Source organism: Phacochoerus africanus, chromosome 7 (assembly GCF_016906955.1).
Source record: "Phacochoerus africanus isolate WHEZ1 chromosome 7, ROS_Pafr_v1, whole genome shotgun sequence".
NCBI lineage: Eukaryota > Metazoa > Chordata > Mammalia > Artiodactyla > Suidae > Phacochoerus > Phacochoerus africanus.
The window spans coordinates 105588931-105605716 of record NC_062550.1 but is presented as its reverse complement, the minus strand read 5'-3'; the positions used below and the strand labels follow the sequence as shown (position 1 = coordinate 105605716).

The 16786-nt window shown below is 43.3% G+C and overlaps 1 protein-coding gene across 1 annotated transcript in view; it reads left to right on the top strand.

The window, feature by feature from the left end:
* Positions 1–14065, top strand: part of SYT1 (synaptotagmin 1) — a 523537-nt gene extending 509472 nt beyond the window's left edge. The window contains exons 11-12 of the mRNA XM_047788370.1: positions 4575–4708; positions 11074–14065. Of these exons, the coding sequence (XP_047644326.1) occupies positions 4575–4708; positions 11074–11280 (341 nt within the window). The 3' untranslated portion in view covers positions 11281–14065. The remainder of the gene's footprint in view (positions 1–4574; positions 4709–11073) is intronic.
* Positions 14066–16786: the final 2721 nt, after the last annotated feature.

Genomic DNA, 16786 nt, shown 5'->3' with positions numbered 1-16786 from the left:
AAAAGACGAAAGACAAAAAAAAAAATTAATAACAATATGTGCCAGGCACATTTTGAAGCCCTTGCCACGTTAGGTTAGAAACTCAATTTAATCTTCACAACTCTCTGAGCAAGGCTTTATCACTCTCATGGCTTGAAGGTGAAGGAACTATGGCATAAAGAGATCAAATAACACAGTGGTCGGACAGCCGAGGCGCAGAGAAAGTAAGGGAGGCTGCAGCGTCTGTACTTACAAACACTTGACTAAGTTATTTCTCTAACATATCACGAAGAGCAGCAGGTTCAGAGTCAGAAGACTGGTTTGAGTTCTTGAGAAAAAAATCAGCCTTTCCAAGCCCAGTTTTCTCACTTGGATTGCAGTAAGTATTGGAGAAGATGAGGTAATTTATACGTGTGTGTGTGTGTGTGTGTGTGTGTGTGTGTGTGTGTGTGTGTTAGGCTATAGATACATATATTTATATGACCTTAAAGTGCTCTACAAAGGAGCACCAGGAACATGATACTATTAAACTCTGTATTGGGTTTTACTTTAAAAATTATTCGCAGCTAACATTCCATCCATTTCTACTAATTTTACCACAGATCCTGAAACATCTTTATGTAACTGTTATCTTCTGATTGACTGCACGTTCCAGGTTAACTTCTTTTAATTAAAAAAGACACATTTTTGAATGATTTTGCTTTGAAGAATGCTGTAGTCATTTTTAGAAGATGGGAAAAAATATCGATTTTTTCCAAAAGATTGTTTTCTAGACCAATTTAAATTTGACTTTTATCCTCAAACCTTGCTAGATAAACAGCAGAATTATCTTTTCAAGTGCAGTTGCTGCATTGGCCTTCTATTGCTCTCATGATAAATAACCACAAACTTGATTTTAAAAACAATACATGTATGTTCTCGTATAGTTCTGTAGAAGTCTGACACAGACTAACTGGGCTAAAATCAAGGTGTCGCCAAGGTCCCATTCCTTCCTAGAGGATCCAGGCAAGAATCCGTTGCCTTTTCCAACTCCTAGAAGCCACCTGCTTTCAGTGACTTGTGGCCCCTCCTCCAGCCTCAAAGCCAGCAGTGCAGCTTGTCTCTGATGCAACATCTACTGCCACCTCTCTTTCTGACCACAGCCAGGAAAGGTTCTGAGGTTGTGCGTGATTAGATTAGGCCCCGGATAATCCCCTCATCTCAAGATCCTTAATCTTCACTACATTTCCAGAGTCCCTCTTGCCATGTAACGTATCGTGTTCATCAACTCCGAGGATTAGGAGGTGGACTTCTTTGGAGGGAGCGCTTTTCCTGCCTTCCGTAATCGCGAATACGGGAAAGAAAAAACACCACGTGTATATTAAAAAGCCTTGTCAGCATATAAAATTTGAGCTCGACTTCATTTTAGTGCCTAAAATACCCCCAAGTCCTAACAGCGATTATGACAGAAAGGAAATAAAGTTCCGTTCGGCTGATTTCAGACGAAAAGAAAGCCTGGCAAGTGATGAGGGAAGGTAGCAGGACCACAGTGACAAAAAACCCAAATGATAGGCCTGAAAGTCATCCAAAATGAGGTGGCGAGTCTGTGCTCTTTGCACCACCTTTGGTTACTGGTAATGAAGCATCTCTTGGATGCCAGTCCATCACTTTCCCGAATTGAAAATGACAGTCGCACATACTGGAGACTAGATGGAGTTCAGGAAAGAGCCCTTCCTTTCTACACAGTTAGACAGACAGACAGACTCTACCCTTTTATTTCTTTCGTTTTTGGCCACATCCACAGCATGTGGAAGGTCCAGGGCCAAGGAGCTAATGCAAGCTACAGCTGCAACCCATACCACACTGGATCCTTAACCCAGTGGGCCATGGTGGGAACGCCAACCCCATTGTTAAGATAAAGAAAAGAAGCAAACTGTCGCAAGTTTTGCACCAGTTTCGGTGGCAACAGGGATTATCTAAGTGGTATTAAAGACAGGTTGTCAGTGTTTAGATGATGAAGGGTGCTTCTCTTGCAAAAACCTGTGCGTGAGTTAGGTTGATGAAGGTTCAATATGCAAAAATAGGAGGCATCAACATTGACTTCGGAGTATTTGGTATTTGGGTGTTTTGTCAGTGCCAAGGAGCAACTGGAGACGAGCATCTTTATAACAATGCAGGGGGCTGGGCTGGAGGGAGCCAGGGACCTTCATAGGGAAACAAGTTCTCTGAACCAAAAATAGCATTGCCTGTGAACAGCAAGATGCCTTACCAGGTAAAAAAGGAAAAGGGCCCATTTTTCCCTTCACTTGCAATTATGTGTAGTGTATGCTTTTAACCCACCAAGTATTCAGCTGATGAAGCTGGTTTCTCATCTCTTGGTCTGACTTTTAAAGAGAGTCTTCATTTGGATGAAAACCTTGATTACAAGCCCCTAGACTGGATGTAGCATTAAGAACCAAAATCGGAACCCGAAGCTACACATATCCAGGTACTGTGGGCTCTGGGGCAGTGGGAAGAAGACAGGACGGAGAGGAAGAAACCCCAGATTAGGAGGCCAACCCTATGAAAGTTCCACGAATTCGTTCAGCAAAGCTTGAACAGTGCCAGGTACTGCTTAGTAAATTCAGTTAGTGAATATGGCAAAGTTTCTGTCCTTCAAGAGTTATGTTCTCCTGGGGGATAGGAATAAGGGAGAGAAAACCCACTTTTTTTTTTTTTTACCTGACTTTGTATCTTCTGAAAGTATGTGGGCATTAGACTATATTATCTGTCAAGTTTCTCCCAGCTCTACACATTCTAAAGAGAAGAATCTTGGGAGACTTGGCAGTGGCTATTTTAAGGGAGTAAAATCATGGATGATTTATAATTTGCTCTTTTCATTACTGATTTCTGCTATTTTTTCTATAATGAGCATGTATGACATATCAGATGGGAAAATGTTTACGAAAATAGTAGGATTTTACTCTCAAGCCTGGGCATTGGTTCTTAATAATCTGAAAGAATGTCATTCATCCATTAATAATGAGAATGGTCTTACCTCTCCAGTGACTTAGTTATTACCTCGCCTTTACTAATGAGACCTTGGGGACGCTGCTAAGGGAAATTTCTGCTCCTTTTCTCATTACCTCTGTGTGTACCACCAACTTGCTCTTCTTTCCCTGCACTCTTAAAGCTTTTTCCCACCCAGGCATGTTCCGGCATGTGTCCTGGATCTATTTCTACTTTGGTGGTTCTTGTTTTGTCTTTTTTAGGGCCCCACCGTGGCATGGAGAAGTTCCCAGGCTAGGGATCAAATCGGAGCTGGGACCACTGGCCTGCGCCACAGCCATAGCAATGCCCGATCCAAGCCGAGTCTGCCACCTGCACCGCAGTTCACGCAACACGGGATCCTTAACCCACTGAGCAAACCCATGTCCTCATGGGTACCAGTTGGGTTCGTTACTGCCTCGCCACCACAGGAACTCCTGGATCTATTTCTCTATTTCTCTCTCTCACGTGCACACGAGTGTGCATGCACGCACACATGCACACACACACACTCTCATTCTCTCTCACACATGTGGCCTCAGCATTCACATCTCAGTTTAAATGTTTCCTCCACAGAAAGGCCCTACCCGAGTGATCTCCGTGTACGAATTCCATTCCTCCCTTGGCCTCACCAGCCCACTGCCAGGAACCTCATCACACTTCCATCCGCTCTCTCCTTCCAGAGTCTTCTCAACTTCTAATTCATAGGCAGTTCTTTTCTTTACAAGCTTGCTGTCTGGTCTATTCCCCTCCAAGTCTCAAGCTGCATTCTGCAAACAGGGACAGTCCGGTTTGTTCACAGCTATGTCCCTAGACCCTGATAGGCTGTTTGAGCAAATGAATAAATGAAAGGATGAAATGGTTCCTTTATCCTCTGTGTCAAGCGTTTTATTTCCATGCAGTGGTATATTGCAGCCAGTTCTTTGCCAGCTCACAAGAGCCAATTGTTAATTTTTCAGGAATTTAGTAAGCCAGTTGTTAAACTGTTAGCTTGAAATCAACCCTGCTGAGAATATTTATACCATAAATGTTAAAATGTGGAACATCAAGACTTTTTTTCCCAAAGAGCTGGTCTACCAACACACCACTGCTCTTATCTCCTAAATTCAACTACAAATATTGAGATACCATGGCAAAAAAAAAAAAAAATGGGCCATAGGTTACTTAAAATCTTTCAATTAAAAAAATGCTTGAGGAGTTCCCGTCGTGGCGCAGTGGTTAACGAGTCCGACTAGGAACCATGAGGTTGCGGGTTCGGTCCCCGCCCTTGCTCAGTGGGTTAACGATCCGGCGTTGCCGTGAGCTGTGGTGTAGGTCGTCGCAGACGCGGCTCGGATCCCGCGTTGCTGTGGCTCTGGCGTAGGCCGGTGGCTACAGCTCCGATTCAACCCCTAGCCTGGGAACCTCCATATGCCGCAAATGCAGCCCTAAAAAGACAAAAAAAAAAGCAAAAACCTTGAAATTGTCAAAAATACAAAATACACTCCACAATTATTTTCCTGTTGGGAATACTTGGACTTTTTAAAAGCTAAGTTATAATCTAAAATATGTGTCTCTGATCCCCTAACATTTTTGTTCCTGTTTCTCAGATCCTTATGTAAAGATTCATCTGATGCAGAATGGCAAGAGGCTGAAGAAGAAAAAGACAACAATTAAAAAGAACACACTGAACCCCTACTACAATGAGTCCTTCAGCTTTGAAGTGCCCTTTGAGCAAATCCAGGTAATGTCAAACTCCTTCGCTCTTCCCATTTAATTTCATCTCTTCAGATCACAAAAGTAAACACACAGACCTGGGAAATTATCAGTGCACATGTCTCCATTAGAACTGCCGCTATTCTTCCATGCACACTGATGCTCAGGCTGCATCAAGAGGGAAATGAGAAAATACACAGCGCAGGAAGTGCTGATTCATCGGCCAAAAACAACTGGTCCTCCGTTCAGCAGAAGTGAAGTAGGAAAAAGACAATCAACAGAACAATTCTACTAATTCAAAAAGTACATCCACAAGAAGAAAGTGAGCTTTCATTCTTTACTCCCAGGCCATATTGTGGGATTCTCTTTTTTTTTTTTTTTGCCATTTCTTGGGCCGCTCTCGCAGCACATGGAGGTTCCCAGGCTAGGGGTCAAATTGGAGCCGTAGCCGCCAGCCTACACCAGAGCCACAGCAACTCGGGATCCGAGCCGAGCCTTCAACCTACACCACAGCTCAGGGCAACGCCAGATCCTTAACCCACTGAGTGAGGCCAGGGATCAAACCCGCAACCTCGTGGTTCCCAGTTGGATTCGTTAACCACTGCGCCCCAATGGGAACGCCTGTGGGATGCTTTTTAGCACATCTTAATTGCAAAAAAAAGTAGTGATAAAAGAAATCGTTTGGTTGATGTTAAACAGGTAGCATCTTTAATCTTTCACCATTAAAAAGGATTAACGGCAGAAAATTAGACTCAGCTGCATTTGTAATTGTTTAAATTCAGCCTCCTGTTTCTGAGTTGGAATGGATGGATATTTTCAGAAAAACAAAACCTTAATTTGCCAGATAACAATCGTTGTGGTAGGAAGCAGTCTATGAAACGACCCTGTGATTAACATGTCAAAAGAGACTCCTACATGTGGCCGCGGGACGATAGCGTACAATCTCATTCATCAGTAATTCTTAAATACACTGAGGTTTTCTCACTCCATGTCCACAGTTGGGCTAATGGATCCAGAGTTCACATCCAATAATTATGGGCTATTTCTTGCTAATCGTTAATGGGTATCAGAGAGTACAACTGCTTAAAGGAACACTCTTTTTACACCTTATTAAATAATTCATGTGGGTTTATCTTTTAAGTTACATACAAGGTTGTCCATGACTTGAGGGAGAGATGAAGGGTAGCTATCAAAGCGGCAGTATAATGGAAATCAGTGACGTTCGAGCACACCCTCACACCATGCACAAAAATAAACTTGAAATGGCTTAAAGACTTAAACATAAGACATGACACCACAGAGCTCCTAGAAGAGACCATAGGCAAAACATTATCCGACCCAAATCACACCAACGTTGTTCTTGGGCCAGTCTCCAAGGCAATAGAAATAAAAACAAAAATAAATGGGACCTAATCAAACATGCAAGTTTTCGTACAGCAAAAGGAAACCATAAAAAAAAATGAAAGGACAATTTACAGAATGGTGGAAATATTTACAAACAATGCACCAATAAGGGCTTACTCTCCAAAATATACAAACAGTTGATAGAACTCGACAACAGAAAAGCCAAACAACCCAATTGAAAAATGAGCAGAAGATCTAAATAGATGTTTCTCCAAAGAAGACATACAGATGGCCAGTAAACACATGAAAAGATGCTCAAAATCATTAGTAGAGACATGCAAATCAAAACTGCTATGAAGCATCACCTTGCATTGTTCAGAATGGCCATCTTTAAAAAGTCTGCAAATAGCAAATGGTAGAGAGGGTGTGAAGAAAAGGGAACTCCCCTAGACTTTTTGTGGGAATAGACATAGGTACAGCCACTGTGGAAAAAAGTATGGAGGTTCCTCAGAAAACTAAAAATAGAATTATCATATGATTCAGCACTTCCGCTCCTGGGCTTATGTCCAGACGAAACAATGATTCTAAGAGATAAATGCACTCCTATGTTCATAGCAGCACTATTCCCAATAGCCAAGACTTGGAAACAACCTAAATGTCCATCAACAGATGAACAGATTAAGATGTGTTACATATATACAATGGACTACTACTCAGCCATAAAAAAGAATGAAATAATGCAGTGTGGATGTAACTAGAGATTATCACACTAAGTGGAGTTAGAAAGAGAAAGACAAATACCATATGATATCACTTATATGTGAAATCCAAAATATGGCAAAAGTGAAACTATCTACAAAACAGAAACAAACTCACAGATAGAGAGAACAGACTTGTGGTTGCCAAGGGTGGGGGGAGAGGGAGTAGGATGGACTGGCAGTTTGGGGTTAGTAGATGCAAACAATTGCATTTAGTATGGGTAGACAATGAAATCCTACTGTTTAGCACAGGGAACTATATCCAGTCTCCTGGGATAAGCCATAATGGAAAGGAATTTTAAAAAGAATGTATAAAAGTATATAACAAGTCACTTTGCTGTACTGCAGAAATTAGCACAGCACTGTACATCAGCTATACTTTAATTTAAAAAAAAAAAAAAAAAAAAGGAGTTCCCGTCGTGGCGCAGTGGTTAACGAATCCAACAAGGAACCATGAGGTTGCGGGTTCGGTCCCTGCCCTTGCTCAGTGGGTTAACGATCCGGCATTGCCGTGAGCTGGGGTGTAGGTTGCAGACGCGGCTCGGATCCTGTGCTGCTGTGGCTCTGGTGTAGGCCGGTGGCTACAGCTCCGATTGGATCCCTAGCCGGGGAACCTCCATATGCTGCAGGAGCGGCCCAAGAAATAGCAAAAAGACAAAAAAAAAAAAAAACTACAGCATAGAAATTTTTAAAGATCCAGAAGAACAAAAGTCAGCAAATATTCTTCAGTTGCATATTTTTATTTTTAATCTATTCTTAAAATACAATACCTTATGAATACATCACACCTTTGTTCCATGAATACAGCTAATACAATAGCTATATTTATTGTATATTTATCTAAGTCCAAGTTAAGTACTTTACCTGTGCAATCTCATTTAATCCTTACTGTAATCTTATAAGAAAGGTATCATTATTATCACAATTTTATGTACATACAAGGAAACAGGCTTAGAATTGTCTCGCATAGGACTTCCCGTTGTGGCACAGCGGAAACGAATCCAACTAGTATCCATGAGGATGCAGGTTCAATCCCTGGCCTTGCTCAGTGGGTTAAGGATCTGCTATTGCCGTGAGCTGTGGTGTAGGTCACACATGAGGCTCAGGTCCTGTGTTGCTGTGGCTGTGATGAGATCAGCAGCTGTAGCTCTGATTCGACCCCTAGCCTGGGAACCTCCATATGCCATGGGTGCAGCCCTAAAAAGCTCCCCCCTAAAAAAAGAGAGAGAGAATTGTCTCATATATAAAATGGGAAGAATAACAGAATCCATGTCAAAGCATGGTTATGCATATAAAGCATTTGGAACATGCTGAGCACCTAAGAACCCTCAGTAACTCGTTCCCATTATTATTTACAAGGCTAATATTATATCTTTTTCAAATTAACATTTTATTAGAACACATATCTAACACATAAGAGGAAACAATATGTAAATCAGCACTATCCTACTGGATATGTGGGAATGGAAATATTTTATCATCCGTGCTGTCCAAGATGGTAGCCACCAGCCATACGTGGGCAATGAGCTCCTCAGCCACTAGTATAATCAAGGAACTTTATTTAATTTTAATTCATTTGCATTTAAATGCTTATGTGTGGCTAGTAGCTGCTGTATATAACATATGGCAGTTTCTTCACTCAACAATAACCCGCCATCCTGACATTAGTTCATAGTTTTTATAGAACCTTTCTTATATACTTGTTCACATGGCAGCAAATGTATACCTACTTATTTACTTTCAGTAGCTGTTATACAAGTAAATGACATTGCAGAAGACACAGATTCCCTGTCCCCAGTCACTTGCTCACTAGCCTGAACCAGTGGCTTCACTGCTTTGGACTCACTGGCAACTTAAGACATCCAATTTTCTCCACCAATTCATTTTGCAATATTTATTCAGGGAACTCTTTTTTGATTCTAAGACTTTCTTCCTATGGAAAATGACACTTCCTGGAATTTTGTGTTTTAATTCCATAAAGCAATATAAGGCAGGACATTGAGATGAAAAATCCTATTGTAAATCTTCTCCTTTGAGCTACAATTCCATGCCTTAAAAAAAAAATACACGTCCCTTTTCAACTCTAACTTTCAGCAAATGCAAATATATTGAAAATGAAGCACGTTAAAAACAAGCCATGTTGGGTTTCTGGGGCAGCCTTTCAGAGACGATAACATTTTATCAGGACAAAAACCTCAGCCCGAGACAGGGTCCACGAGGCATGGAAATAATGAGCATGCCTTTGCATCCTATTTTCTCTGCTCCTTGAATCAATTTATTCTTTTTTCTCCCTCCCACCCCAGAGACTGCCTTCCTAGTCTTTGCATTTCCCTAGAGAGAATAACTGAGCATTTAACATGCTATTTGGGGGGTTTAGGTTTCATTTATGCTAAGGTTATAAGATGATCTGTCTGTCTCTATCCTTATGAAATATGTTACAAGAAGCAAAATACGCTGATTCCCAAAAGCACATGAAAAGGTTGCAACCCACCCCCCCCCAAAAAAAAAAATGTGTAAATAAACTGCTTATGCAACTGGAAGAATTAACCCAAGGCCTTTATAAGGATATTTTGTCTTGACTGCTACTAATCAATACATTCCTGGATGAAATAATCAAAACTCACTCCAACCTCCGAAAACCCTCAGTACTTTTAGGCACGATGCTCCTAGGGTCCCCACTCTCCCCACTCCTTGAAATATAACTGCATCCTGAGGCATTCACTTGGGAAAAGTTCTCCGAACCAACATGATTCTGTTCTCAGTTCCAAATCATCCAGTGAATAGGTCATTCCCTTGATAATGGAATCAATCCAAGGCTGCACAAGGGAAGATGGAAATTGGGTTCCTTTATTGCAAATGCATTTTACATTCTGAATTCCACTTCAAGAAGCGACCTTTTTTTCTGATCTGAAGCTGTACGTGGGCGCCATCTCTCAACACATTTGTACAGTAATGCAGGCTTCCGAGTCCAAAGCCCACTAAAGTGCCCTAACTGGGCAGCATCTTCATCTGGCCCTGGCTTCCATCATTACATTTTCTGCTTCTTTTGATTCTGGCCACCAGAATCAAAGCGGATGCATATTCCGCTTTATTCTAACCTTTATCTTTTCCCTCAGGGTCTAGGTTGGAGTCATAGCATGTGTTGATTATGCAAATGCATTACTTAGGAATACCTAAATTGTACTTTTAAAAAAGGTTTCTCTCATGTCAAAATGGTATAGATTTGTTTTCTCCAGTTCAAAAAAGTAAGTCACTGAAAAGATGCTCGCAATCTAATGGAGTCGCTGGAGTAACTCTTGTGTGGCCTGAACAGGTACTTCCGTTTGATGGCAGTGCTCCATACAGAAATGCTTATTGAGAGGATTTATGAACCATAAAAATCATCTTTAGCTCGCTACTACTTTAAGATGTTCACTCTGTTGTCATGTTTTATACTCACAACAATCAAGTGATGAGCTGAAATTCTATATTCATTTTATGTCAAACACTGGCTCTTCCCACCTGAAATAGGATTGCAGCACGTGGTTGCTGTGAAAATGGTAACCAAGAATGATCTTAGCACTATTGCCAGAAACTTGGCTGATGAAGCAGTGGAAACAGATGGATTTAGAGGTGAACACAAGGTGACATGGGCAGCCTGGCTTGGTATTTTACAGCGTGGACTGTGAAAACCAAACTACTTATTTCCTTTCTTTCTTTCTTTCTTTCTTTTTTTTAATGGCTACACCCATATCACATGGAAGTTCCCCAGCCAGGGGTTGAATCTGAGTCACAGCCTTAACCGACGCCAGGGCTGTGGCAATGCCAGATCCTTTCCCCAGCTGCACCAGGCTAGGGATAGAACGTACGCCTTCTCAGAAACCCAAGCCACTGCAGTCAGATTCTTAACCCACCTTGCCACAGTGGGAACTCCAAAGCTATTTATTTCTTCTATGACTGCAGGCAGGTGATTTAACTTCCCTGAGCTTCAGCATTTTATCTGTATGAGGACAGTGTTAACAAGACCTATTGTAACTGAGTGGTTCACATAAAAGACTTAGAATTGTGCCAAAATGAGCACTTGTTGAATATTTTGAAGATGCTAAAGAAGATGACGATGGCAATGATGGTGACACAATCAGGGCAACAGGGTTTGGACTCAGGTTTTCGTGTCCAAGTCATTTGCAGCCTTGTCTTGGTGATTGGAGAGTGATTCTTCTTTTTTCCAGTTGCTTCAATCTCAAGGAAGCTTGGTAAAAGGGCTTTATCTCTAGAGCTGGACGATTAATGTTTATTTGGTGTCCTCTTTCAGAAAGTGCAAGTGGTGGTAACTGTTTTGGACTATGACAAGATTGGCAAGAACGATGCCATCGGCAAAGTCTTTGTGGGCTACAATAGCACCGGAGCGGAGCTGCGACATTGGTCAGATATGCTGGCCAACCCCAGGCGACCCATCGCCCAGTGGCACACCCTACAGGTGGAGGAGGAAGTTGATGCCATGCTGGCTGTCAAGAAGTAAAGGAGAGAAGCCTTTCTGCATTTGCCCACATAGTGCTCTTTAGCCAGTATCTGTAAATACCTCAGTAATATGGGTCCTTTCATTTTTCCAGCCATGCGTTCCTAACACAATTCAGTGGTACTTCAGATCCTGTTTTAATTTGCACAAATTTAAACGTAGAGAGCCCATAAGCCCTTCATCCTGCCACTGCCCTCCGAATCTGCTCTTATTTTAAGCAATATGATGTGTAGATAGAGCATGACGGAAATTATTTATTGTATCACACCGCTGTATATACCAGTGTGCTAAAGATTTATTTCTAGTTTGTGTATTTGTATGTTGTAAGTGTTTCCTAATCTGTGTATATCTAGATGTTTTTAATAAGATGTTCTATTTTAAACTATGTAAATGGACTGAGATATAGGAGAGCTGATAATATATTATATGGTAAATATAGTATCGTCTGCATTCCAGCAAAAATATCAACTTGTAAGGCACTAGTACAATGAAACTGACATCTTAAAGGACAACTTAAACCTGAGCTTTCTATTGACTCATTTGAGCACCAAGATACACTGACACCACATATTTGGTGGGTGAATCCAATTTTACAGAATTCTTCAGGCAAATGAGCATGATCTGAGCAGCATCAAGCCTGACCTCCTGGAAGCATAGCCACAAACCAGAATAGCATCAGTCTGTGTGTATCTACAGAGCTAAAACCAGTGCTTCACTTTTACATTTGAGGAAGCAGCTGGACAGGAGTCAATGATTTCATATTACTGCCTAGAGAGCAGTGACGCGATGCTGTTCCGTGTGTGTGCGTGCGCGCGCATGCACGTGCATTTGTTTGGGGATGGGGTGGGTGGGAAGAAGCTGAGGGGAAAAGAAGTCAGCATTTCCGAAATATTGCCTGACTACTTAAAAAAAAAAAAAAAAAGTAGCTCTCCGTTATCACCTTTCTACAAAATGTGCAGCCTGTGAATTCTATTGCAGATTTCACATCTATAATAATTCCAAAAGGTTTGCACGTTCGACTTTGTAACAAAATATTTTATTATACAAAACCAGAGTAGAAGGAATGCAGAATATTTTTAACACAGCAATCTGTGCTTATTACACAAAATTACTTTGTGGTAAACAGACAGTATTGTAATCCCATCAACAGAGGAAAAAATAAACAATTAGCCATAGTTCTGAATGCACTTCAATTAAGCCAAAACAGACAGCTAGTGATCTTTTTATATGCTCTTTTTACGTAAATAAGTTTTAATTTGTCCTTTAAAAAAAAAAAAGGTGAAACAAGAACAAGTTCTAGAAAACTGAAGCAACCTCTTATGTATACTAGATGCTTGATTTAGGAGGCGTTTTTAAATGTTTTCAATGTTATTACGTAGTAAATGGCACTATTATGAAGCTACTAGTCCTTCCACAAGAGTCTTCAAGGACTGCCCTGTGTAACACTGTGACCGCCGTGTGTGTGCTTAGACATGTAACGTAGTTTCCTCAGTGGACAGCACTCAATCTATTCCGTAGTGATATTGTAACAATACTGCCATTCCCTTCTACTGCACTGCCCAAGGTGTGTGTAGCACAAACAGTTCTCATTACAAAGGACCAATTCCGAACTGAAAAGCTATGCAGAAGACAAGAACGATGCAACGCATGCGGCGGAACACACAGCATCTTGTCAAGCACTGTGCAACGGTCCCTTTTGCTCCCCACCTTGGTAGGCGACCGCTTTGCTGGACGGCAGCCGATGATCCCCCACTGCGGCTGGTCTTTGTCCCACTCACCTCCATGACCCATTTTCACTCCCAGCCCCCAGAAAGTAGGGATGCTCTGAGTGAAGGGTCATCGTCAAACACACCGAAACGAAATGGAGGGAAAGGAGGCATGAACCTCATGCTCAGACCTGAGGCTCTCATGCCATGGTTTTTAAAACCGCCAAGAGAATTCAGCAGGGGCTGGGGAGACGCTTCCAACACGAGGTTGGCTGTTTCCTGATAAAACTGGGGCTCCTGTCTTGTTCTTTCCTCATCGGAGCAAAGGCGAGCCCTTTCACCTTTCAGCCCAGGTGTAGATGAGAGAAAATGCACGAGTCATTCAAATGATGTGGGATCAAGTACCAGTTTGAAAAGAAGATTCAAGCGAGAAGCCTTCCCGTTTCCAAGACCCAACCCTACCAGAGAGAGTGGACTGACTTTTGAAAATTCTTTGACTACCAGACTCCAACTTTTAAGTTCACCGTATTTAGCTTTAAGGTGTTCACGCTGAAACAAACACTTTGAAGCCACCAGGTTCGAGCTGCTGAATACACATCATTTCTCGCGTTAAAGCACGACGAATGCATTCTCTCGCAACACTGCCAGACATGGGATACTGTCACCATAGAGTTAGTTGGTACTATGCCATCTTCCACGAGTCAGTGACCGAGCCTGCTTTAAGACCAACTTTCATCCTCCGATAAGCCACAATGTACCTTTCTGACAAAGCTGTGTCAAGTATTCGAATCTGATGCTCTAGAAAGATCCTAGTTGCCTTCGTGTATATTTACTGCCTGCTTGAGTGTTTCTCTGTGTGGGTTTTCTCTGTATCTTGTAGAAATGTTGGGGTGTTTTCTTCTGCCATATGGCTCGTGGCCTGCGAGCCAACTACTTTAGCTGTATTTTACCTTCATTTTTGATGAGGTGGTTTAAATTTTGTTTCACTTCGTGTAGTGAATTCCACAGTAGTTTTCTGATTGTTGTTAAAAATGACTTAACATATTACACAGATATTCAATAAAAATGTTTTATTTCCTGTTGATGTCGCCTTTCAACCTTTTTTCTCACCGGGCTCTGGTGGTGAGCGCGTGGCCTATTGACTCTGGGGCCTGCTGGAAGCAGTGGCAGCTAAGCAAAAGCATGTACTGAATGCCAACCTCTGAGTCATGTCTGTGGATACAGAAGGGCGAGAGGGAAAACAATGCCCAGGCAGCATTTGGCCATTACTGCCCAGTGCTCCCGGGCAGCGTCATTCTCAACACGTGTTTCCCTGGTCCTGTTTCTGATCAGCTTCTCAGGCCCATTTTCAGGCTTTCTGCTTGGCCCAAAATGTGCCCTCCAGGATTTTCACCATATAGAGCCCAGGTCACATAAGCCTCTCCAGAATGAAACTAAACATAAGATTTTTTTTAAACCCCACCTTTAAAGCAGAGCGTCCCCACACAGTAAATGCCCTGCCTACTGCAACTACTAAGTAAAGCGAGTGAGCAACTGTCCCCCACGAAGTCCATAGTTCTCAGGGGCCTGCTGCAGCCCACGTCTTTACCGCATGCTGGGGAGACAGAGGACACCTGGTCCCAAGCAGCCCCCCATCTCAGGGGGACGTGTAAATGCACGACCCTAAGATGCTGCCATGCGCGCCCTGAGCGCCCCGAACCTCCACCGGCCTAATCCCAGGCGTCACCCCGCTGTGCCCTCCTCCCTTCCCTTCAGCGCCCAGGCGATCAGCCTGAGGCTGCCAGAAGCCTTGCCTACTGCCAGCTCACAGCCATGTCCCTACTGCCAGCTCACAGCCATGTCCCTACTGCCAGCTCACAGCCATGTCCCTCTGCCCTCTGCTGAGGAGCTGCCTTACCTGAGGCCATGCACTGTCCGGGGCAGGGGCAGCCCATGTGCCCTGGTCCACGCTGGCTCTCTCCTGAGCCGTCAGAGCCCCGAGGGTTGGTTGATGGTGCTTCTGGAGCTGCGTGTCTTCCTCTGCCCCATCAGAAGTCCTCACACCTGCACAGGTGTTGTTCCCACGAGCACGTCCCAGGAAAGCTCTATCTCAGAATCTCCATCCTGAGGCTCGCAGCCTTCTTTGGGGGGAAGAGACAGGAGGACACTTTTGGAGAGAAAATAATACCAGAAAGAAGTCCTAAGGGAACTGGGAGGAATTATCCAAGTCTGTGCGTGGGCAAAACGGTGGCAAAATTTATCGCATTCAACAAGACTGAAGGTTTACCCATGATAAGGCCTCTTTATCGTACTCCCTCCAGCAGTGTTTGTGGGGCCCTGCCAAATCAGGGTAGGGGCGAAGCCAAACTAGCTTAGACAGCCAGAGCAAAAGCCACACGCTGAGGAAATAATTGGCTGGGTTCTAAATGTAAGACGAGAAAAGAAAATTTTTAGACCCACTAGGGTTCATTGCCAAAAATAAATAAATAAATCAGCATTATAATTACATTTGTCCAATTTTCAATGGGGAGCATCTTGTTTTTCTTAAATAGCTCTTGAATTTAGGTACAAAAGGAGTGTTGCTTTTCACCAAAAGCAACGACAAAAACCTCCCCATCTTTTTTTCAATGTCTGTCTTCCCAAAGGCTTTTAGGTCTAAGATACATACACTTAGGAGATTTATAAGTGTTTCAGTCAGTTAGACAAAACCATTCCAGGTATTTCAAATAAGAAATGTAACCTAAGAAATTGGCCACATAAAAAGAGCTGAGCAAACAAAGTAGAGACAGCAGGTTAACCCAGAGATTAATACATACCAGCTGTAATGAATTGCGAGGCCTGCCCTAACAAAATACCACAGACCTAGAGGCTTAACAAACAAAAATTCATTTGCTCCCAGTTTTTGAAGGTCAGAGGTCTGAGGTCAAGCTGTGGGCAGGACTGGTTTCTTTTGAGATCTGTCTCCTGGGCTTGCCGATGGCATCTTGTCCCTGTTTTCACCTAGACGTCCCTCTGCGTGTGTCTGTGTCCTACCCTCCTCTTTTTAGGAGGATGGAAGTCCTATCGGATGATTTACACCCTAAAGATCACACTGTCACTCGATTGCCCCTTCAAGCAGCCCATCCCCAAATACAGTCACACTCTGAAGTACTGGAGAGTTAGGACTTTAGCAGAAGAATGGGGGGCCCACACATGGGCCCAGAACACCCACAAAGGCTAGAAAAACAAAGCGGAGAAGACAGTGTTAACGTACCTCGAACCTTAGAGGAGCAGCCAGAACCTGGGGGGGGGGGGGCACCGTGGAGCCACCAAAGGGTCTCAGATGCTGTTGGGACCCACAGACAGGCTCCACCCCGGAGGTCCTGGAACTGCCACAAGACCCTGATCCAGGTGCAAGGCCACCCTTGCCAGAGGAGAGCCAACGGACGCTGGAAGTGGGCAGAGAGGCTCCCTCCCCTCTTCTCCCTTCCAACTCAACCAGCGCCACCCATGGCCGAACCAAATCAGAAGCAGCTGGGAAGAGAGCCCAGCCATCAGCCTGTTGGGTCTTAGCGCCCCCACCCCCGTACGCAGCAGAGCAGGGGGAATGAGGGTGGAGGAGAAAGCAGGCGAATGACCAATACATTAGACGTCTCGGCCCATTCGTGCCGATACAAACACGAACACCGAAGCCGGGATGATTTAAACAGCACATATTTATTGCTTGGAAGTCCGTCTCAAGGCACCAGCAGATGCCTTGTCTGCTGGGAAGTGGTCTTTTGCTGTGTCCACACATGGCAGACGGGCCAAGAGCACTCTCTGGGGTCCCTTTTATCAGGGCACAA